The 25344-nt window shown below is 44.3% G+C and overlaps 1 protein-coding gene across 2 annotated transcripts in view; it reads left to right on the top strand.

Moving 5' to 3' along the window:
- Positions 1 to 25344, top strand: part of PAPPA2 (pappalysin 2) — a gene marked incomplete at its 5' end in the record, with an annotated part of 212529 nt that overhangs the window by 89003 nt on the left and 98182 nt on the right. For both annotated transcript variants that reach the window (XM_079762097.1, XM_079762098.1), the window contains 7 exons: positions 696 to 888; positions 4456 to 4577; positions 7515 to 8004; positions 10931 to 11059; positions 16217 to 16308; positions 20086 to 20279; positions 23274 to 23420. In XM_079762097.1, the coding sequence (XP_079618223.1) occupies positions 696 to 888; positions 4456 to 4577; positions 7515 to 8004; positions 10931 to 11059; positions 16217 to 16308; positions 20086 to 20279; positions 23274 to 23420 (1367 nt within the window). The remainder of the gene's footprint in view (positions 1 to 695; positions 889 to 4455; positions 4578 to 7514; positions 8005 to 10930; positions 11060 to 16216; positions 16309 to 20085; positions 20280 to 23273; positions 23421 to 25344) is intronic.

The raw sequence follows: 25344 nt of genomic DNA on the forward strand, positions 1-25344 counted from the left end.
GGTGAGGGCATGAGGGAGGGGGGGAGATGGAGGAGTGTTGGGGGGATAAGGACACATAAAATTTTTAAATAAATAAAAAAAAATAAAGATAAAATTTAAAATGTTAAAAAAAAAAAGGCCCTGAAACTAAGATAACTCCCTTTCTACCGCTGGGGGGGAAAAAATCAAATAGGGAGATTTTACCAGTTCTGAAAGTGAGGTGGGGACCACAGTTTCAGTCCTGCTTCCTCCTTGACATTAGGCTCTGTCTCCCCTTGAGCATCTCCACTGAATATTTACTAACCCTGGCCAAAGTCACTGGGCATGGAGCAGGTGCCTGAAACTCCACAAATGTTCCTGAATAAAAAGGCCATATGCTGAAACACTGCCATATTGTGGATCCCCAAATAGGCAGCCGTCAACTTAGAGCAGCCCTGAACCCCTGGGCCCACCTGGCCCAGCCCAACATCAAGGTAATGGCCAGGTTTAGAGACAGCAAGTGCTATTCTCTGCCTTCTCTTTCCCATTTCCAGCACAGATACTTTCTGGAATAGAATAGATTTATCCATTCAACAGGTGTTTATGGAGCCTAACAAGTGTGGGGTGTTGTGTTAGGGGCTGGTGACACAGGTGTGAATGAGGCAGAACTTGTCCCACCGAGGTGGACTTTGCAGGCTAACACCTCCATCTCCCCTGTTCCTTTTTTGTCCCCGCAGATGATGACTGCACTGACAGCTTCACCCCTAACCAAGTGGCCCGAATGCATTGCTATTTGGACCTTGTGTATCAACAATGGAGTCAAAGCCGAAAGCCCACCCCCATTCCTATCCCACCCATGGTCATTGGGCAGTCCAACACGTCCCTCACCATCTACTGGCTGCCTCCGATTAGTGGAGTCATGTATGACAGGTGAGAGGTCCTTGCCATGGTCGAGCTGGCCTGTTTTCTCTGTGGCTTTTCCTCTGCACCAGGGGAGGGTGTGAAGTCAGGGGCACCCCAGTGGGAGCTGTGAACATGAGCTGCCTCCTCCATCTCGCTGCCCAGTTCCCATCTCCGCAGCAGAGCCCTGGCTCCGCACCTCAGCGCCCATGCTTACTCCTCAGCGAGGGGCCTAACAGATGTTTCCTGCGGAATGTCACCTCTGGCCGGCTGCCAGGAGCTATGATGAGGTTGACAAATCTGATCAAGGTCAGCCCTTCTCAGTGCAAGGTGGCACAGAGGCTGCTACTTGCACAGTGGTGTTGGGGGCAGGGAAGTGAACTGTACTCTTCCAATCAGTTCTGGGGGTGAGTGGGTGGGTGGCAGGCTTCCTACAAGCTGTGCATCAGGGGCTTACCTGGATTATGTGGTCATCTGGTGCCCTCTCTGCCTCTAAGTGTACCTGGTGCCTGCCCCATTTATGGCTTCCCTCTCGTGGAGCGGTCATTATCTGTTCATTTTTATGTCTGTCCTACTCGACTGGCAGCTCCTTGGGGGCAGGAGCATCTGTTTTTTGCATCTTTGTCCCTTGGCCTGCCACAGTAGACACCTAATACCTGCCTATTGAAGAGAATCATTATACCTAAATTTGCTTTTATTTGTCCTTTACATATTGGTGTAAATGAACATTAGGGACATTTTTGTCCAAAGGAGAGAAGGTAGGAAAAGATGACCTCTGACAGTTGGTGGGAGGATGGGGGAATGAATGTGTTTTAACGAGAAGGATGAGAACCCCACCTGTGACCCGTGCGGGCGTTCACTTTCCAGTCCTGCCACTGCATTCCGAGAGTGGCTGTGGTCTGTCTGGTTTTTCTGTGTGGGAGGCATTGCACTAGGCATCTCACCTGTAATTTCCTCATTTAGTCCATATAGTAAGCATACTCCTGCTGTGTAAGTGCGACATACACATTGAAGCATAGAGAAGCACTTGGGGCTTGCCCGAGCCCCCACAAAAACAGAGGTGAATTTGGGGACATCCAGTGAAACTTCAGAAGTGGGGAACATGGAATATTTTATTTCTTTTCATTTAGGGCTTTTTCATTATCATGTAGACACCGCCCTCTCTGTGTCGCACTTTCCCTTGGGTGTCAGGCCCAGCCAAGATGCTGGCTGACCCTGGAGCATGTTTCCTTGTGCCCCATTTTTCCCCAGAGCTGGGAGGGGGGAAAGGGGACAGGGAGACAGAGGGATGGGGCAGAGCAGGTGAATCATTTTTTCAAGTTGTGATCCCATCCTTCTGGGATCTTGACACCTGTCCTTGATACTTTGATGACATCATTTGGACCCCACAATTTTATAAAGCACTTTTATTAATCCTCACCCAAGGATATGCTTTTTTAAATTGATTTTTAGAGAGAGAGGAAGTGGGGGGGCATCAATGTGAGAGAGAAACATGGATCGGTTGCCTCCCGTATGTGCAACCAGGGATTGATCCCATAACCTTTTTGGCATATGGGATTATGCTCCAACCAACTGAGCCACCTGGCCAGGGCCAAAAAGCACTCTTGACTGTCCCAGCACCACAGCGCTCAGGGTCTGTCTCCCTTTGTGAGTTGGCTCATTCCCAGTGATGTGTGTAAGAATCCGCTTCTGCGTGTGTTGCCTGTGCAGTTTGGGGTAGACTGGCTGAACAGTGAGTCCTCATGGGCATGTGCAGACCAGAGTTTTACATCCGTTTATGTAACACATGTAAACAATGTAATCTTCCCGTTCTCGCTCTGGTACAGACATTGCGATAATGCAGTCATCAGTGCTGGCTCGCCTCCAGGCTGTTGGCAGAAAAGGCAGTGTTTGTTTCCCTTTCCCAGCCCGGTGGCCGCAACGCTGAGGCCTCCCCACACGTGTGTCCGGGGAGATGCACGTCACACACCCAGCGATTTGTGTCACGCTGGGAGCTCTGTTTACTCCACTCCTCCCCAGTGCGTATTTGGAGTCCTTAGGTCAGCAAGGAGCCTGAACACACACTCGGCGGCGCCCCGGAAGGGCCAAGTGCATCAGGGGAATGTGGTTTGGAGCTGTATCCTCACCGACGCAGTGTTGACTGCAGCAGAGGCCGGAGCTAACGACCCCTTTCCCTTGCCAGTCCTGGACGCTTCGTGGTGTTTGGGAACTGGCTTATAGGAATTGAAGAATTTGTGACCTTAGGCCATTTGCCTAATCCCCCTAAGCCTGAGGGTCCTCATTTGTAAACAGTCTTCTTCTTACAGGGATGAGCAATAATTTATGAAAAGCACCTCATGGCACCATGCCAGGTATATGAGGGGCTGGTAGCATAATTATGACCCTCCTTCAACAATACTAGTTTCTAGTATGTTACCTGGTGTTGCTTTTCCCGTACTTACAGAGAGACCTTGATTCCATACCTCCATTTTCAGATGTCTGTTCACAGTTGGGCTCCTAAAAAGATTCAAAGTATCAGAGATGAGCTTCCTGGAGTGACTGCCCCTCCTTATTCAGCTGTTGTTGTCCATGCTTTTCACAGTCGCCCCAGATATGGTGCTTGAAGAGTTCTTCCTAGGCTCTGAATAGTCTTAGGTATGCCCACACACACCCCTGCCCCGCCCCACCCCTGAGGGACTGCTGTGGACAGTCCCTGTGCTGACGGCTGGGCATAGAGAGAGCAGAACTCCGTCTGGACCTGCTCACAGGCAAAGGAGAAAGGGTGGGGATGGGGATTATCAATACCTCGGAGTGATGCCCTATGGCAGGAGCCAGTGTGCAGGGGGTGCCCGGAGGACAGAGTGCAGGCCACTCAGAGGAGTCGGACTAAGTGCCTCTGCCAAGGTTACATTTGAATGGGCCTTGAAGGATATGTAGGAGTTTGCTAAACACAGAGGGTTGGAAAGGCTCTTTGGCAGGAGAGAGAACATGTTTCACAGAGCCCGTGTGAAGGGTATGATGTATTTGTGGGATGGTGGTTAGTTTATTGTGATGGGGACATAAAATTCATGAAAGAACTGTCCCATGAAGAACCTTGGATCATGGTAAGGAATTCAGCTGTAGCCCCACAGGTGATGGAGAGCCCAGGGCATTACATTTCATAGTACTTTTATGCATGTGAGTAAAAGTAGGGAGTTTAAAGCATAAGTCCACATGTAGCAGAAAAGTTTACTCTAAAAATCAGTGTCTGTTTTAGCTGGGGGAATGCAGGGTCTTCAGGTGACTTATCGAGAGTCAGCATAGGAAGGAGTTTTATGTTGGAAGGTGCAGGTGCAGTCTTCTGTATCGAATGCTGGAGGATGGAGCTGCCCACGTTCATCTCCACCGGCCTCCCTTAGGGTTTAGGTTCTGCTTCCTAACCTCAAGATTTCTCATGTCACTATGAATTTTATGAAGATGAGGTTCATACAAGAAGGAAATGAAATAAGGAATAGTTGTGTTCTCCATTTTCCCCTAGGGTCTCACAACCTATTGCCACTCCCCATCCTCAAAGATCTCCTGAATTTGGCTCTCCAAGCCATCTGATGGAGTCTCCCCATCTCCACCCTCATCTTACAGGGTCCCGGGCAGCATGTGTGGTGCCTGCACGGAGGATGGGACATTCCGTCAGTACGTGCACACGGCTTCCTCCCGGCGCGTATGTGACTCCTCGGGGTACTGGACTCCAGAGGAGGCAGTGGGTAAGGACCATGGCTTTCTCCTTTAACCCTGGTGGTTGGTGAGAATGGGGGTGGAGGTGGAGGGTGGAGAGGTGGCGTGCACATGTGTGTGAAAGTGTGTGTGTGTGTGTGTGTGTGTGTGTGTGTGATTTGCTGGGAAACACACTCCCTGGTACCTTTGTGTGCTGGATGTCCTACACGTGCTTAAAGTGGCTGTGGTGAGGCCAAAGTCAGCATGGAAGACAGAGGGGTGGGGAAGTCAGCTAAAGCAGGAGGTGACCTCAGGATGTGACTGCTCTTATGTGGTGTTTGAGGTGCTTACAGCACCTGGTGCCGCAGGACAGTGCCAGCCCACCTGACCCTCCCTCCTAGGAGAAGAATGGAGAACACGTTGCAGGGAACACTCAGACATGGGCCGAGCCAGTCTGGGTGGGTGTGGGGTGTATCAGGGGTTCCAAGCAGAGCATTCTCATTTTTGCCATTTTATGAGTCTATTAATTGCTGGTACTGGCTGTGCTTTGGCTACAATCTAAGCTGGCCTCTCGGAGGGGGGATGTTTTTCGCTGTCCCTTCTGTCTCTCCCCCAGCTTCTCAGTTATATATTCACTCACATGCCTCTCAGACAAATCAGAGCATGAATGTTATCACAACTCAAGTTCAGAAAATGTTGGTCCATGAGTGTTAACACTTGATCACTGTCTTAACTTCTCCATCCTCTCCATCTTCAGTGTTTATCTAATCACCCTCTTTCTCTTTTTCTTGTATTTGTTAAGATCCTAAAAGCTACTCAGTAAGATATGTTGGACAAGATTCTGTTTGAGTTACTTTGCAGGCTTGACTCTGACAAGACAAATGGAGAACATTGACTTAGGAGCTGACACTGTCCACCAGCTGTCCCCTTGGGCTCCCACTTCCTCAGACGACAGGAGCCTCAGGGAGAAGGCTTGAGGGGGACAGTTTATCCAATTGTTCGTATAGGACTCCTTCCAACTGAGAAATTCCGGGGCAGAACAAAAAGTTGCTATAAAATTTATGTTGGCATTGCATGGGCTATTTAGAGATTGGCATTTCATACAAGGCAGTTTCTGGCCTTGTTGTCCTGGGCTGGTGTTTTAGTGCCCATTTAACACTCTGCCCCTGAGCTTTTTCTCTTTAATTTAAAGTTATCTGGTAGAAATGAAAGAAATGAGAAGTTCTGCGTTCCTTGTTTTGTATCTTCAGGCAAACCAGGTCAACTTTTAGGGCCTCGGTGTCATGTTTGAATATGAGATTATAATAAAAACTTTCTAACATATGCTGCTGCATTAGGGGTTGCTAGTGTTTTGGAACAACTATCAGAAAATAGTGCTAAGAAATACTGGTCTTCCTCTGCTTTGAAAAGGTGAAAAACCAAGTCATATTTGCAATATACACAATGAAAGTAATTGAATCATAGCAGAGCATACACAAACACATATATTTACAGACATGCTCAAATCCTATTTAATGACACTAAAGGAACACTTACTGACCACCAATTACTTTCTAAATTCTACGGGAAATAGAAATGTGAACCAGCCATATGCTCTGCATAAATGTCGTCTTCTTGGTGACAACTTCCCTGTCCCCATAATCTAAAATATCCCCCAGCCTCACCCCATCATTCACTAGCCCCTTATGCTCCTTCACTTTTCTTCAAAGATGTCATTACCACTTGGAATACCCTTCTACCTTCTACTATTTATTGTTGCACCTGTCACCCTACTGTAGAATATATGAGGAAAGACCTTTACCTCTCTTGTTCAGTATTCTACCTTCAATACCTAGATTAGTTTTAGGTGTAAAAGAGGTACGCAGTACATTTGTGTTGAATGAATGAGTTAATGAATGGATTCACAATATAGGCAAAAAATAGTAAGGACCATAAGATGTAATACACACATACATCACACACACAGAACAACACACACACACGCACGCACAAACACACACACATACATTTGAACGTGTTTCCTCTGGGCTTGTCATATTGTTTATTTTCCAAATTCTGAAGGGCTACCTAGTTCTATTTTTGCAAATGTAGTTTGCAAATGTTCCTCTGGAACATTGTATAAATCTTCCACACTAACTAGTAAAACGGGTTCAATAGTTACTTATATTATAAATGAGGAGATCAAGGCTTAAACACACCTGCCTCAGCCACACAGCACCAGTTAGAGCCCAGCTCTGTTCATTCCTGATTTAGCACTTTTTCTGCAATTCCCCCATGTGACAAAAAAGAAAACCGTCTCATGGAGATTTTTCCTACAGAGCCGGCCTTTATATTACTTGCGATATTTGTTTTTTTACCAATTTTGCTTGGCTACTGAATCTCCATTGCTTTCCACTCAAGAAAAAGTGTCCTCTCTCCTGCCTGCCGTTTTCTCCGTGCAGCAACCTGCACGCTCCCATGGACCTGAGCCAAGCATATGGCTGCGAAGGCGCCACCTTAGGGAATGAAAGTTTTGTGGAGCCCAGTTAAACAGTGTGGTGTCAGAGTGAAGCAGACATTGGCTTTATTTACAAATGAAACAGGACATCAGAAGCATTAATTTATCCTAAATTATTAACAAACTAAGTACAAGGACAGTGACTGAGCTTCTCTGCCCGGCTTCAGGCTCCCCCTGGGCCTCCTCCTCCCCTTTGGCCTCAGGCTCCCACCTGGCATCTGGGTCGCAGGACTCCTAGGGCTCTGCTGGAGCTTTTGTTAAGAGACACCCAGTAGAAGACGTGGATCGGGACACAGTACTTTTGAATTGTTACACCTGTGTCCTCAGTCGCTCTTGAGACCTAACCCACTCAGCTGACCAGCTTCTGCAGGAATTTGTTCAAAGTTTTCTTTTTCCTCACTCTTCTTTCTGGCTGCCACCATGGGCTACTCACCTGCAGACTTATGATGGCCGTGCCTGATAGGTCTATCTTTCTGTCCACCTCCCCCAGGGCCCCCCGATGTGGACCAGCCCTGCGAGCCGAGCCTGCAGGCCTGGAGCCCCGAGCTGCACCTGTACCACATGAACATGACGGTGCCCTGCCCGGTGGAAGGCTGCAGCCTGGAGCTGCTCTTCCAGCACCCAGTGCATGCTGACACCCTCACCCTGTGGGTCACCTACCTCTCTGTGGACACCTCCCAGGCGCTCTTTGACACGGAAATCTTGCTGGAACACCAGAAGTCTGTGCACCTGGGCCCCCTGGACACATTCTGTGACACCCCACTCACCATCAAGCTGCATGTCGACGGCAAGGTCTTGGGGGTGAAGGTCTATACCTTCGATGAACGGCTGGAGGTGGATGCCGCCCTCCTGACGTCTCAGCCCCACAGCCCTCTGTGCTCTGGCTGCAGGCCCCTGCGGTACCAGGTGCTCCGGGAACCCCCCTTCGCCAGTGGCTTACCTGCCGTGGCCACACACCCTCACAGGAAGTTCACGGACACGTGAGTTTGGAAGTAGGGCTTTCTAAACCATGGTGCTTCTCGGTCTCTGGCCACCCATGATGTGCACTCCATGCTTTCTCTTTTTCTTGTTCCTCTCTCTCTCCTTTTCTCACAACTCTCCTCTTACTCTTCCTTCTGGCCTTCTGTGTTTAGTGAGTTCTACTGTGTTCCCGGCACTGTGTGCCCAGTGCAGGGACACAGACTAAGATGAGGTCACTGGCTTAAAAGAGTTCAGTGTCTAGAGTGGGAGGCTGGTATCACCAAAGACAAATTCTCCCTACCCCTAAGGGCAGAACTCAGGGTAAAACAAGTTTTATCAGAGGTGCTATATTTTGCCAAATTAGAAATAGACATGAAACATAGTGGGTTAATACAACAAACACTATTTCTCATGTTTCTATGGGTTGGCTGGGTATTGCACCTGTCACCCTACTGTAGAATATATGAGGAAAGACCTTTACCTCTCTTGTTCAGTATTCTACCTTCAATACCTAGATTAGTTTTAGGTGTAAAAGAGGTACGCAGTACCTCTTGGCCGGGGTTAGATGGCTTGGGATGGCCTCGTGCACACACTGGAGTCTTGATGGAGGGGGCTGGCATGTCTGGGAAACCCAAGGCCTCCTTCTACACAATCCCTCATTGCCCAGTAGGCGTGGCCTGGGCTTTTCCTCCTGGGTGTGGCAGGGTCTTCAGCAGCAGGGAGTGCAGACCCCCAAACCCTCACATTTTTCAAGCATCTGCTTATGTTATTCATGATAACGTTCCAGTAGCCAAAGCAAGTCAATTCCTGATTCAGGGGTGGCAGGTGAGTCCTTATCCCTTAATGAAAGGAACAGCGAAGTCACATGACTGAGAAGGGGCACATCTGGGATGGGAGGAGTCTGAGCCATCTGCCCCAGCTACAAAACAGTAGAGACAAATGTTCACCTTGAGCTTTCCTACAGTTTCCTCCCCTACTTGCTCTCCAAATTGGAACTAGAAGACAGTGAAATGGTCCAAAAGCTCATGCAAATGGGAGGATAGATCATGGGATGAATTTTAAAAGAATATCATTTTTGAGCTTCTCTAATTGGGCAGTTAACATGACACTCATTATCTAACTTAATATCCACACACACACACACACACACACACACACACACACACACTCGCTCATACACATCCTTTAAGGTCAATAGTATCCCATTCTGTAGATGAGAAAACCTAGCTTAACTGTGATTTGGTTGAACAGTGCTAGTTAGTGGTTGTCTCAGGATTAAAATCTAATTTTCTGACCAAATCTCATTTTGGTTTCCTTTCCTTAGTAACAGATTGCCTTTTACAAAGTCGCATCATGGAAGGTTGGGGCCCCCTCCCCATTCCTTTCCAGCCGTAGCACAGTGTCAGACTTATGTGTGGCTGGATGAGAAGTCCAACAGAAACTTCTTTGTAAAGGGAAGCCATCAGGATTGATTTGCTTTTGAAAGTACCTGGCACTCTCATGAGACGATTGCTTCCCCAGAGACAGCTAATTTAGAAATGTAAAAGTCTGTAATATTAGATGTCTTTTCTATTAAAACTAGAGGCCCGGTGCATGAAATTCGTGCACTGGGAGGAGGGGTGTCCCTCAGCCCAGCCTGCGTCCTCTCACAGTCCTGGAGTCCCGGGGGATGTCCGATGATGGCTTAGTGCTGCCATGGAGGCAGGAGAGGCTCCCGCCACTGCTGCTGCACTCGCCAGCCATGACCTTGGTTTCTGGCTGAGCAGCGCTCCCCCTGTGGGAATGTACTGACCACCAGGGGGCAGCTCCTACGTTGAGCGTCTGCCCCTGGTTTTCAGTGCATGTCATAGCGACCGGTCGTTCTGCTGTTCGGTCAATTTGCATATTAGCCTTTTATTATATAGGATAACTAAAAGCCAGTACAGAGTTTTTTTAACAGTGTTTTGGAAACCCCATGACATTTCTTGTCTGGTGGTGGCAGCATCAAGTGAGAGGGTGACGCTTTGTGGTTGAGGTGAAGAGCCTGGTGGCAAAGAGAAGGTCCTGGCAGGACACTCACAGTGGCCACACCTGGGAGTCCTAACAACCCTTTGAGATCCTGCCTCTGAAGGCACTCCCAGCCCACCAGCCCACCTGGACTCTGGCAGTAGTTTTCCAGGGCAGGCACTACACTACATTAAGGTGAAGGAAGACTTTGTTTCTGGAACCAGCAGCCCCCCCTGTCAAGCCCCTACCCCTTCTAAATGTCCTTTCCCTCATGCTCTCCACCTATCTGTGCACATGGACTTTGGAGAGAGCCTGGTAGACTCCTTCCATCTCTGCTGCCAACTGGTGCAACTCCACACCTGGAGCGTGTGCATTTTGACAGTTTCAGAGGTGGGGAGTAATTGAACACATTTCTAATTATGGAGTTTATTGCATCCCCAAAATGATGATGGAAGGTGTTCTCATCTACTAGGAGACAGTGCTCTTTCCCTATGCATTCAGTGTACCCAAGATAAGAATTTTCTCAAGAGACAAAAGTAAGCAAGCAAGCAAACAAACAAAAAAACCTGTAATCCACAAAAGGGCCTTGCTGAGCCCAAACTCCGAACTTTCATCTTCCCTTTCTTTGGTTACTTTGCAAATACACTCCTTTTTCAATAGTTGGTGTTACTTTTTAACATGGTAAAGATACACTGGAAATACCACCCTCCTAGATTTTGTAGGACTGTTAGTTCACTGTTAATTTGGCCTTGATTTACTGCATACTCACTATGTGCAATGCACTGGGAATACCAAAATGAATATGGTTTTAAACATTCTGCTGCTGTGAAAGACTGCGTGCCTTGGTTTTTGCTTTCAGAAAATATGGCATGTGTTTAGCATTCATGCTCCCCATAACATTTATTTTAAACTCCTGCAAACATTCTGGATGTGGTAGTCACAGCCCATTGGTTTCCACAGGGAGGTCACACCTGGGCAGGTATATCAGTACCAAGTTCAAGCTGTGGCAGGAGCAGAGCTGGGAGAAGCTTCGCCGCCTCTGAGCCACATTCATGGAGCTCCTTACTGCGGAGATGGGAAGGTGGCCAGGTGAGTGCTGGGTGCATGGAAATGTGAGAGCAGGACCCCTGCTCTGAGCAAGAGGGTCCACCTACAGTTTCAGTGGGACTTGTTTTGGAAAAGGAAGTGACAGGGCACTCTGAGACCTGGCAGTGATCTTGTGAGGTCACTCACATTCCTGCATAGTTCAGGAGGGACCCACATTTATTTAGATCTGACCCTACAATGCTGAGATATTGAGGCTGACTCTAGGGGATGGGTGGGTGGCTTTTAAGGTTTCAGAGAACAACTGTGGTCCAGGGAAGGCATTTGTAGGGAAGAAGATTACTTGTCAAATGATGCTACAAGAGGATGTGAGGATACTTGTGGATCAGTGGCCTGTCATGCCTAACTAGCGGTGTGATCTGAGGAAGGCCAGTCTAATTTTCTGAGTGCCACTTATTGGACCCTTAGAAGACCTTCATGCAATGTAGTTTGCAGCTATTCTATAAAATCACCAATGTAAAGGTGGAATTCCCCTTTTGGTTTCTTAAAATTCTATGTTCCTTTATCTGCTGCCCTTTTTCAATATCAACCTAGAGGACTAATTCACTTAGTTTGCCTGGAACTTTCCCAAATTTAGCACAGAAAACTCCCATGTCCCAGCGGTCACACTATATCAACCTATCCTGGATGCTCCTCTGACATCACCTGCCATGTACACAAGCTGCTGAGAGTAGGAAACACTGATTTATCCTAGATTTTTGCATGCTAACAACCTAGCCTATTTTTAATTCCCTAGACCAGGTGAAAATATATTGTATCGTGAAGCCCTAATAGCAATCAATTCCATAGCCTCTCTTGGGATCCCACCCCATCATTTAGCAATTACTGAATATTGTTTATCTTCTCAGTCTCCTAAGGTCCTTAGGTTTTAGTATAAGCCTATTGCTTTTCATAGAAGTATAAACACCAAATGTTCCCAGACCTCAGTAATATATGGAGGTGATTGAGGTTACTTGAATACCCAAACCTCACTAGTTAACTGCCAACTTTTGCCTCACTCAGTCTCTGCATGCCGCCTCCTCTCTCCCCTCCCCACCACAATCGAATTTCTCCCTGGGGAAGCCTCGCCTGTGCACAGAATAAGTCTGACTGATGTGTTCCCCACTCTGGCTGCCTCTTTTTAAGTCTGCTGCCCACCAATGGAGGTTTTTGGGGTGCATGGTCCCCACTCCTACCCAGGTGGAGCCCTCCTCGAACAAAACACTCTGTCCTATGTTGTAGCCTCTCCTACAGCTGTTCTCTGATGGCAGCTGACTTGAGGTCCCACGATACCACATCTGCCTGGGGGTCTGGGCAAAAGGAGTAAAGGTCCCTCTTCCTAACTTGGCATTGCACATTCTCTCCTGTGCCTTGAAGCAGCTTAACCTGAGGCAGTACCTGCCTGGCTACTGTGCCTCCCACTGCTCCTTATCAAAATGTTCCTTTAAGCTTCTGCTATATTCCCTCTTTGTAAAGAATCTCAGTACTGCCATCCAGCAGGGAGAGGTCTCTGAATAGCTGCTTTGCCTTAGCTGGAGACTCCCAGTTACAAATAAAACAAGAGGGAGCCATTGCAAGTTATTTAATCCACCATTTAAAACTCGAGAAATTCATTCTGAGGGAATCACAGGTCCCCAAGAAGTCATGCTCAGACTCTAGTTTAAGTAAATTTTGTTATTAAAAACTGAAAGTTGTCACTTTGGGAACCACTGATCAATAAGACTACCAAGACAAAAGCTGCAGAGGGCCCACCAATTGCAAGCAGTATTCATTCAGCGGGTGCTGCCCAGTATGGGAGCCACTAGCCAGAGTGACTGCTGAGCCTTTGAAATGTGGCAATTATAACTAAGAAACTTTAATTTTAAGTTATTTGAAGTCAGTTTAAAAAACAAAACTTGATTCAGTTATTTGAAAAACTTTAAATTTCTCTGGAGCAATTTGGGTAGGTGAATCTACCGTTTCAACTATAGATTTTAAGAAATCTGAAAAAAGATTAGGTGTTTGAATTGAGATGTGTTGTAAGTGAAAAATAGACATCAGATTTCAAAGACCTAGAATACAAAGAAATAATGTAACGTACCTTATTAATAATTTTCTAGTTATTGATAATGCAATATTTTGGACTAGATGAAATATGTTATTCAAACTAATTTCACCTGTTTCATTTTACTTCTTAATGCCACTTCTAGAAAATTGAAAAGTATACATAATATGGGTCTCATATTTTTATTAGGCAGTAGTACATGAGAGTATATACAATATACTTATATTGTTTAGAGTATCTTCAAGATGAAAATGAACTTGAAGTTTCCTTAATTTCCTTAATTATGTTATTTTTATATATCATCTATCTTTTCTCCATTTACAACTTACCATTTAAAATATGATTATTATACAATTGCATTTATATCATATTTTTAATTTATTTCAAAGCATTTTCATGTCTAATAACTTAATCTTCATTCCATCACTGAGGAGGTATACTTTAAACAATGGTTGTAGCTATTAGTGATGAATTGGGTCCGAAAAACTTGAGCATTCCAAAACCCTTTACCTACTGAGTTAAAATGTGTGTCCATTTTTGACATGATAAAAAGTCAAGGAGAAACAATGGTAACCCTCAATCTACTTTACAACAGCTGAATCTTGGTTCTTTCAAAGTGGCTTTAATCCAAGTTTATTTATTTTATTCCCATAACATGCTTCATGTACCCCTCACTTTAACCTAACTTCCACATCTCAATCCTAATTTAGTTGTTCATTGTATCAGCTTTTGAGGTTCAAAACAAAAATGATAATTTTCTTCTCCCAGTACAGGGTGGGGCAAAAGTTAGTTTACAGTTGTTAGTATGCAAAAAACAGAGTTTATTCTTTTATTGTTATTTATTTATTATTGTACTAGAGGCCTGATGCACGAAGATTCGTGCAAGAATGGGCCTTCCTTCCCCTGGCTGCCGGCACCGCCTTCGCTCCGGCCAGAGCCACCTTTCCGCCTTCCCAGGCTGCCCAGAGTCCCGGAGCGGCTGCGGCGGTGCGGAACACCTGTGTTGTCACCATGGTGATGATGCTAGCGTCCTGCCCTGCCCCCAGCTGCTCTGCAAATTAACCCTCCATCTTTGTGGGTTAATCTGCATACTCACTCCTGATTGGCTGGTGGGTGTCGCAAAGGTATGGTCAATTTGCATCTTATTCTTTTATTAGTGTAGATTATTTTCCATTAAAGGCCCGGTGCACGGAATTTGTGTACGGGTGCAGTCCATAGGCCTGGCCGGCAATCAAAGCATGAGTGTCTGGCATGGAAGGGCAGGTCTCAGCTAACCTCTGGGCCCTGGGCAGCACATGGGCCCCTGAGCCCCTGTGTGCCCCCCTCCACCTGAGTCATGGCGCCCAAGTCCCCACGCAGAGATGTAGTGAGTGCGGCCAGATGCCGCGGGCCGGGGCACAGTGTGGGTCTCTGGGCTGCCCAGCGATGCAGCATGGAAGCCAGGCGGGCAGCGCGCTCTCTCCTGGCCAGCCTCACAGACCAGCTCCAGGGCAAACCCACAAGGAGCCTGACCAACCCCTGTGGTCCCGGTGGCTGCTGCCCAGCTCACCTGGAAGAGGCCATGCAGGCGCCCGGCACCTGAGTGTAGGGGGGTTCCTCAGCACATGAGCCCTGTAGTCCAGGGCAGGGTAGCAGGGGGAGTGAGAGCGAGCTTGGCAGATACCCAGCATTTTCACCACACCTCTGTCCCGTCACCATCGCCCCCAAGTAGCCGGCAAGAGGTCGCAGCACATAGCTGACACCTGCCATGTTCTGCACTGACCCCTGGTGGTCAGCGCATGTCAGTGAGCAGTCGAACTCACAGTCAAACGACTGCCTGAGGGGGAAATTTGCATATTAGGCTTTTATTATATAGGATAGGAACATCTGTAAACCTACTTTTGCCCCATCCTGTATGTTTCTGCCGTGCAATACATGTTAGCTGCCATGAAGTGGTAGTAGGGAGTGAGGCAGCCTTAGAGATGCCTGAACTGAGGGAAAGCTGCAATTGTCACTGAGTCTCTTGGTATATAGACAGACTTCACTCCTACAAAATCTTAACTCTAACAACAATTGCATACAGATGGAACAAAACAGTGAAAACAAAGAAATAGATAAAAATGAACAGAAAACAGACCCACCTATCACAAGCAATTTCCTCCTCACCAAATCCACTGCACTACTTCTCAGATTTCATTCATAACAGGCTGGTTGGCATTTTCTAGCTCAAGACAACTTACTAGAAACACCATTAGGACCCACATGGGTCTTCTAGATGTTTCTGAGCCATGAGCTACTTTGCATTAGAGGAATTCCCACCAGACATGCCAGTCAACTATCATTGCTTAATTCTATGTTTGTCTGTATACTTAATTTGTGTGTGTGTGTGTGTGTGTGTGTGTGTGTGTGTGTGTGAAAGCATTCTCCTAGCTTCCACTTTTTTTTCCAGCTTGCAGTTTTTAAAATTTTTAATTACGGTTGATATTCAATATTATTTTATATAAGTTTTGTGGTCAGGCAATATTTAACTTAAAAAGTGTCCCTCCCCCATGATATTTTTAGTACCCACCTGGCACTATACATTGTCATTACAGTATTATTGACTATACTCCCTAAACTGCACTTTGACTATTTTGTAACTACCAATTTGTGCACTTTTTAAAAAATATATATTTCTTTATTGATTTCAGAGAGCAAGGGAGAGTGAGAGAGAGATAGAAACATCAATGATGAGAGAGAATCATTGATAGGCTGCCTCCTGCACGCCCCCTACTGGGGATGAAGCCTACAACCCTGGCATGTGCCCTTGGCTGGAATCAAACCCAGGACCGTTCAGTCCGCAGGCCGACGCTCTATCTACTGAGCCAAACCGGCTAGGGCCCAATTTGTACTCTTAATACCTCCCCACTTTTCACTCAGCCTCCAACACCCCTCCCCTCTGGCAACCATCAGTCTGTTCTTTGTATCTATGAGTCTACTTCTGTTTTGTTTGTTCATTTATTTCTTTATTTTCCATGTATATGTGAAATCATTCATACATGTACTTTTTAATATACAAAAGAAGTAAAAATGATGGTAGTGAGAAAGAGAAACCATTTTCTATGTGTATGTACTAATATATGTCTGTTTTTACCTTCTAGGAACCTGGGCGAAGAGTGTGACGATGGAGATCTTCTGAGCGGAGACGGCTGCTCAAGGACATGCAACCTTGAGGAAGGCTTTAACTGTGCAGGTGAGTTTAGGAACACCTGTGCAGGCTCATGTTCTAGGTTTAGAGGTATCCCCATGTCTTATTTTTTGTGAACTCTTGATATCCTGTACCATACAGCTTAGTGATGATGATAATAATGACAGTGACATTTGATGGGTCTGTTGTGTGCCAGGCACTAATTGTTTCACATATATTATCTCATTTAATCCCTACTCTAAGTACAAGGTCACTAAACCAAGGACCAGGGACCTTAGGTATCTTGCTTTCTCTTATACCGCTGGAGGTGGTGACATCAGAATTTGAGCCAGGGAGGTATGGCTCTAGCATCTGCATGTTAAACCACTAGGTTATACTGCCCCCTAGATTAATGTTGCCAAGGATTTCTCCTGGATCCTCATGTCTAATATCAATGTCAGCAAAGTAGCCCAATCATTATGGATTCTACAGAAAAATAAGGTAAGGGATCATTCTAAGCCAAAGGGAGTGCTGTGTTTCATGGATAAGATCATGAAGCATGACCGTGGGCCATAACATTTCTTAATCTTGGAGAATCACTGGTAATGAGTTAGAATGAGGTGGCTTTGCCTCTAGACTCATGCCACTCAGAGAGGCCACCCTTTTCCCAAATATGATAAAAACTGTCATCAGCAGATTTCTTAGAAGTAGACTGTCTTCCCATTCCCATCTGCATACATTGTGTGATTCTGTGGGCATAACCACTCAACAAAGTTATTTAAATAAATAGTGCATTTAAAAGTATTTTCATGTCCCTAAATCTTAAGATAAAGTAGGCTATAATTATAATTATGTAGAATTTATTAAGGTGTTAAGTACTGCACAGAATACACAAATGCCCCTGCTCTCTAGAACCGAGTCATAAAATCATAGGATCTTAGTAGTCTTCCATCCATCCAACTAGTACCATGAGCCTAGAGACACCCTGCTCCCTGCCTGTATACAGGCCAATAGTGACGTGCGTCCAGCTTCCTTATACACCTCCTGAGTGATGGGCACCTTCTAGCAGTGAATAATGCACCTTGAAACATACTGTTCTATTTAAAAATGGCTTTATCTGCCATCAGATTCTCCTCTCCTTCTTGGTTTGGAAACTGAGGCTGGGAGCATTTCAGTCATCCATCCATAGCATTACAGCGAAGCCCCCTCAAAGCCAGGCCTGGGACACAGCTTTCCTAATGCTGGTCAGGTGCTTTCTTCTTGCTGTGAAACTACAGAGGATCATCCCCCCTGCATGGTTTGATTTGACTACCATTCAGAAATGCCTCCCCATTATTCTCCTTTCCAATCCAAATGCCTCATCAGGTGCTTAGGTTTCCGGATGCTTCCCCATTTATCCTGACCTGGCATGCCTCATGTGGTCAATGTCCAGAAAGGAATTCAAGACTCCAGATGTGGTCTGGATGTGCAGAATATGTCGAACCCACTACCTGCCCCCTTGTGTACACAACTATTTGTTAATCCCACCTCTGTTTGCATCATCTCTTTTTGTCATACTTAGAGGGCTTATATTGAACACATATAGTAAGTCTCTCTCTCTCCTCCCTGCTCCCAAACACTGTGCCTTCTCTAGTGCAGCTCAAATCTCATTTGACTTCAGAGCCAACCTCACTTGGTTGCTATCACATCTGATCCCCATAAATTTGGCTCATATTTCCTGAGTTTCTAACTCCAGTAAGACTGCACCTAACTTTTACAGGGTGAAGTTAAACATGATATATTCCACAGTTAGACATCTGTTTCAGTGAATAGTACATTTCTAGTAGGCTAAGCATATAGTTCTATTTCATTATTTCTCCAAAGATTAGGTTTGAAGAAATTATTGTGAAATGGGTTTTAAAAGTGTCTGTTATTTTTTTAGGTGGATTTGAAAAAGACAGAGGCAAAAATTTTAAGTATATGATAAAAAAAAATAGAGAAGCAAGAAGAAACAGTCACTGGTTAATAAATAGAAAAACAAAAGAAATATCTATATATATAAAAGCCTAAATGACCTACCGACCGGAACAACCGGAAGAACTGGTCATGAGCATGGTCAGTGTGCTCCCACAGCCAACCTCCCCTAGCTGGCCAACCTCTGTGGTCCTTCCCCCTGGCTGGCAGGCCCCAATCACCTGATTGGGGCCGGGCCCTGGGCTGTGACGGGGAACTGGGGGTGGGTGGCGGCAGATGCAGCCCCTTTCCCAGGGGGACCGAGGGCCAGCTCCCTCCTTGGGGCCGCAGCCAACCTCCCATGCCCTGTGCCTCCCCCGTGTCTGTACCCCCGGCCAGCAGGCCCTGATCGGCCCTGATTGCTGGCCAGGCCTAGGGACCCCACCCATGCACGAATTTTGTGCACTGGGCCTCTAGTATATATTATAAACAATATATACATTATAAAAGAAACATATATATGTACGTATGTCTAAAATATATACATGTTTATGTACATAAATACATATGTATATGTATCTATTATGAGAGGGAGAGAGAGAATCATCATGGGGAAGTCATTCCAAATACACATATATTGGCTCTGGGGAATGATTTGAACAAGCCCTAGGCTTAATGAAATGCAGGAATCTAAAGCCCCAAATAGGCTTAGAACCAAGTCCTTGGAACAGTGCAAGTAAAGCTCAATTTACCACAGAAGGATCTTAGATTTGAATAAATTATTAAGGAAAATGATTAACAAACACGTTAATGAGCTGTGAATATTACTGGAAAAGCCTTGTGGTATTGCTGTGAAGAATTAAAATGACTGGTATAGTAACGGTACATTTCAGTAATGATGTTATTGAGTGTGTATCTATGGGTTGTTTAGTTTGAATCGTGATTTTGTTTTCATGTGCAGTTAAAGTAGAAGTGCGAAATTAGAATTGTGCTGCTAATAATAATTGCCCCACATTTTGGTAGAAAAAGCATTAGAACTTAATAAATGGTTTTATGATTGCCCCTCAGCTTTCTACATTTGAGGCTAGTTTACAGAGTAATAGCTAAGTACTATTCACTTAGTTAGAGTTATCCTATGAGCGAGTATGGGTCAGTCCTGTCTGAGCTTGAGGCAGGGTGGAGTAATGGGAATCCCCTAAACCCCCATTATGTAAGCTTGGCTCAAATCCAAGCTCTATGGCATATGAATCAAGGGACTTTGACAAGTTACTCAAAATCACGGAGACTCAGGTTTCCTATATATGAAACCAACAGAAAACACATACCTCACATGATTTCTGTGAGACTAAAAGAAACAATAGGTAGTAACCCTTGTAAACCTGGAGCCCAAATTGTCCAATTTCAGATCAGTTGCCTAGTAAGTTAAAAACACACAATTCAGCAGTGAAAAGTAATTGAAAAGCAGTCCCTCAAATGCTTTAATATTTCAAAAACTATGAAAGGGACCCAAATATCTAAAACATATCATTTATTTAAATTCTCTTTCTTCTTTTATCCACTTTTCTAATATCCCCAGGGTCCCCTAAATATCTTGATCAGCTATTCCTTAAAATTTATTTCTTCATCCAGCCCACAGCCAATATTTTTCTCCCTGTTTCTTCTCCCCCAATCCCACCCCTTTCTATACCTTTATTATATAGGTGGATTCTACCACTTTCCCATTGGAAAAGAATTCTGCTTCTTTAGGGTTGTGTGTGTGTGTGTGTGTGTGTGTGTGTTCTGCATGTTTGGGGTGGGCATTTAGACTGTCAATTATGGGATTCTCTAATGGGTTGGTGAAAAAAATGTAGTTATTTTTACATGACATATATAAAAACACATTTTCAAATGTCATATAATATTTTTTGGCAGGAGAGCCAAGCCTGTGCTATGTCTTTGAGGGAGATGGGATATGCGAACCTTTTGAGAAGGAAACCAGCCTCATAGACTGTGGCCTCTACACTCCCAGCGGATACCTGGATCAGTGGGCTACCCACGCTTACTCCGCTCATGAAGACAAGAACAAGTGTCCTGTTTCCTTGGTAACAGGAGAACCTCATTCCACAGTAAGTTAAGCCAGAAGAGTCAAGTCTGAGAAAATTGTGTAGTGACATTTTTCTCCTGACTTTGGCATCACATTTGGTCCTTACTGGACTAAGAATGAGATAAGCTAGTCTAGAAAAGCTTTTAGACTGGCAATCAAATCTTATCCACCCCCGCCTCACCCACGAACTCTCGTCAGTTTTTATCTGACTATGTAGTGGTTGGCTTCTAGGTATACAGAACCAACTCAAAATTAACCTTAGAAGTACACATATTAAAAATTACATTTGGGCTTTGTGTTTGAGATAATTTATTTTTTAAAAAGAAGCAGCAGCAGGAAAGAGTCTGAATGCTTGGATTACACTACCAGATCCACCAGTATAACTATTATTATTACTACGTGACATTTGACAAGTCAGTTAACCTCTCTGGGCCCATTTTCTCATACATAAAATGGGTATACTAATCATTTTGTATTCAACTCAATGATTTACTACAAAGATCAAGTAAAATTTAAAAATATATATATTAAAGCCCTAGCTGGTTTGGCTCAGTGCAAGAACATCAGCCTGTGGACTCAAGGGTCCCAGGTTTGATTCCACTCAAGGGCACATGCCCAGATTGCGGGGTTGCAGGCTCAATCCCCAGTAGGGGGTGTGCAGGAGGCAGCCAATTAATAATTCTCTCTCATCATTGATGTTTCTATCTCTCTCTCCATCTCCCTGCCTCTCTAAAATCAATAAAAATAGATTAAAAACAAAATATACACTGAGTGGCCAGATTATTATTATCTCTGAACGCATAATAACCTGGCCACTCAGTGTGTGTGTGTGTGTGTGTGTGTGTGTGTGTGTGTGTGTGTGTGTGTGTATAGGTGGGGTCCGGCCAGCCTGGCCAGGGGGAGGGGACCTGGGCGGTTGGCTGGCCTGCCTGCTGGTCGAACTCCTGGTCGAGGGGACAATTTGCATATTAGCCTTTTATTATTTAGGATATACACTGAGTGGCCAGATTATTATGCGTTCAGAGATCTTAATAATCTGGCCACTCAGTGTGTATTAAAAAGCAAAATATAATTTGATTTAAAGAATTCTTATTATTGAAGAAACTCTAGAGTACTAACAACAAACCTTTTGTGTACATTTTTTTTTAGAATATCCATCTAAATAAATAGATCCTCTGAGGACTCTAAATATTAACTTCTATGAATTATAGTTGAATATTGAAAAGCAGATTAAGAGCTTGGCTGTTGGCTACTATTTCTGGTGTGTCTGTTGCCAAATAAACTCTTCCATTCAACATAACAATGGGCAATACATTCCTTTCCAGATAAGTGATATTTAATGCTCTAAGTATTTTAGGCCAGGGTGAAATTGCTGGATTTTAGACTTGTGGAGATATCCCCAGGAGATTGAGGGACCAACCAAGGTTCCTGTTCCAGTTCTGGAAACTCATCAAAGACCCAGATGTCTCCTGGGGTCTAGTTCTTTGCATCCTTGGCTTGCAACTTTCTTCCTTTTGCTGGTAAAGTGATTGCTGTTCTTCAAGGCATGAAGTAGGCATTTCCAGCAGGAAGAAGGGAAGTAAGTTCAGGCTAGCACCTATTTTTTATTGGGTAAATAGCGGCTTTCCTGGAAGTTCAACATTGTAGACTTCCACCAACATCTTTTTGGTCAGACCCAGGTCACGTAATCACTCTTAGTTGTAAGGGACCCTGAGGAGATGGCATTTATAGCGAGATACACTGTCCCCTGAAACAAAACTGGAGTTTGTTAATATAAAAATAAGGTGAAATGGATATGGATAGGCAACTAGCCACGTTGGCCACACTCCCTCAGCCCAACTCTGGCATTTTTCTCAAGAGTTCTGGTGCCCAGGAAGCCAGGAAAGTTGGGAGATTCTGTTAGTGACAGTTTTTTAAAGTGGCTTTTAGTCTATCTGATACCAAATTTTTTGGACTGGAACCCGGATTCTTTGTCCGCCGGAATCGAAGAATGAATCCATGGACAGAAAAGTGGTATAGCAAAGATGGATATTTATTGAAGAACAAGTACAGACTCCCATGTGGGGAGGGGGAAGAGTCCCACAGAATGGACTCCCAAGTAGGGAGGGGAAAAAGTCCCTGAACTGACTCCCACGTGGGGAGGGGAGAGAGTCCCACTTGGTTCTTTTTCCCCACGGCTTATAAAGGCTGCAGAACTTGGTGCCTTGATATCCCCTCTGATTGGTCACTATTCCCTTAGACTGGTTACTATAGTAATTCCTGGGCTCAAAGGTCAAACCTCACATTCTCCCCCCACCCCCCCAACCCTCCTTCCTTCTGAATGAAGGGCTTCCTTCTCTTTATTTTGTAAATGTGACCTTTCTTGGTTACTTCCAGTTCCCTTGTCTTATGTAAATATACCTGTTGCTGCCTCCTTGTCTTATGGAAATGTAACTGCACTTGGCCTCCTTGTCTTATGGAAATGTACCTTCTCCCAGTCTGCAGCCCCTTGCTTTCCATGGACCCCAATTCTAAAAAATCCCTAAGCCTGCCTATGTGTCCCCCTAAAATTCCTGCTTCATAGCTGTCTTCCCTCAGTGAAGTGGAAGAAACGTCCTGGAGTTTCTCACCTCTGGCTCCTTTGCCCATCTGAAAGCTCAGCTGTTCCCTGAGTCAGTAGCCTCTCTCCTGGGGCAAGTAGGTGCTGCAAGGTAAAGATCTAACCATCATCCTGGACAGACTTCCCTGGCTAATTCCAGAAACAGTTGCCTTAAACGTGCCAGGACTATTTTGGGGCAAGATCCCCTGGTTGACGGTGGGCTGAGAGTTGGCACATGTGTTTTTCTACCCAGGCAAGTTCTCTCTGGAGGCTAATGGAGATGGCTGAGACATTCCTCTACACTGAGAAAAGTTTTCTCCCAATAATGCAACTATTAGGCACTCAGAAAGAGAGGAAAACTTTGGTTTTGAACTGGAGAGTTTCCTCATCTTATCTTTCACCCTCCACATTTAATTTTTGGTTGAAATTGCATTTCAGATTTGCACATCCTACCATCCAGATTTACTGGACCACCGACCCCTTCCTGGCTGGCTTCCCTGTGTCTCCAGTGGAAACAGATCTGGGGAGGAAGGCAGTGAGCAGCTTGAAGGTAGCCTGGAAAGAGAAGATGAGGTTTGGCTCAAAGTAAGTGGCCCAAATATATATATATATATATATATATATATATATATATATATATATATATATATATATATATGTGTGTGTGTGTGTGTGTGTGTGTGTGTGTGTGTTGTTTATGAAAGCTGCAGATAGATTATACATGTGTCTATACATATGTATGCACATATGTGTGCACATATGTGTACTGTGTGTGTTTACACATGATTCATTGGAATGACTTATCAGAATATTTCCTTTTGTCATCTCAATGTGTTTACATTTTGGATTTGTTTTCACCTATTTTTGAAATTTATGCTTCTTTTTAAGTAATCAGTTTATCGAAGTGTGACATACAGGAAAGTACCAAGATCAGAAATGCACAGATGAATGAATTTTTGCAAAGTATACACTCTAACCACCACACAGATCAAGAAACAGAACATTACCATCACCCGCAAAAGGTTCTGTCATTCTCCTCAGTTATTATGCCACAGAGGTATTTACTATTTGTACTTCTAGCACCATAGGTTAGTTTTGTCTGGTTTTGAACTTCTTGTGAGAACCTTTACAGTATGTACTTTCATCATTACAATGTCGCATTCCAGTGCATAGATACATCACACTTTATTTATCCATATTCATGAGCACGTGGATTGTTTTTAGTTTTTCTCTATTATATTACACATAGTTCTCCCATAAACTTTCGGTATACTTTTTGTGGTGAATGTATATAAATAGTTGAATAGATTTGGAACTGCTAGATCATAGATAGGCAATTGACCAGCTTCAGTAGATAATCCCACTTATTTTTTCACAGTAGTTATACTTCCATCAGAGGCTTATGAATATTGCAATTGCTTCACATTTTCACCAAATGTGGTATCTGACACCTTAATTTCAGACATTCTGAAATTAAGGGTATGTAAAGGCTCCCCCTCTGGTTTCAGTTTGTTCTGCTTATTCATTTTTTATTCTGTTCTCCTGATCTGTATGTTCTTGCATCGACATTACACTCTTACTACCTGAATGTTTTTGATGAGTCTTAAAATCTGATAATGTAAGTTCTAAAACTTTCTTTTTTCCTAGAAAGTATTGGTTGTTTTTGGTCCTTTGAATTTCCATATACATACTATAATCAGCTTCAGTTTCCACATGTGGAAAAAATAATCTGATGCAGTTTTAATTGGGATTTCATTGAATTTATGTCAATTTGGGGAGAGATTTCTCTTTAACATATTAGTCTTCTAATATGTTCTTTCAGTTAATTAAATCTTCAGTTTCTTTTAATATTTTATAGTTTTTGGTCAAAAGGCAGTTTTTATTCTATCAAATGCTTTTCTGCATCTGTGATGTTCTTATTATTTTATCCTTTGTCCTGTCAGTGTCTTGACTTTGATAAACTTTTAAATGTGAACCAATCTTACATACCTGGAAAAAAAAACAACAACTTGAAGGTGATGTGATCTTTTGTCAGTAATTTGGGAAATGATTTTGTGGATATTTTAAGTGATTTTTCATCTATGTTCATTAGAGCTTGGCTCCCAATTTTCTTATAGTTTACCATCTTGTCGGGTTTTATGATGAAGGCTAGATTTTAATTCCTAAAATAAGTTTTCTTTTTCTCCAATCCTCTGGAATATTTTATGCAAGGTTGGTATTAATTTGGGAGGTATTCATCAGTGACACTATTTGAACCTGGAGTTTTCTTTGAAGAAAAAAATTAAATCCTTTTTTAAGCTTTCAAGGTTATAAAATAATTCTGAGGGCTTTTTTTAAGGCGATTTTTTTTCTTGGACTCATTCACTCTGGGTATCTTCATCCTTTTTGTCAGCACCACTTCTCTTGTTCACACTGACAAGTTCAAATTCACTGAGCTCCTCTGGCTGGACACCTAGAGTCTCTCCAATGGCTGTGGCCCCAGCATTCCCGCAGTCAGCTAATATTTCTA

Source organism: Cnephaeus nilssonii (genome assembly GCF_951640355.1).
Source record: "Cnephaeus nilssonii genome assembly, chromosome: 21".
Classification (NCBI taxonomy): domain Eukaryota; kingdom Metazoa; phylum Chordata; class Mammalia; order Chiroptera; family Vespertilionidae; genus Cnephaeus; species Cnephaeus nilssonii.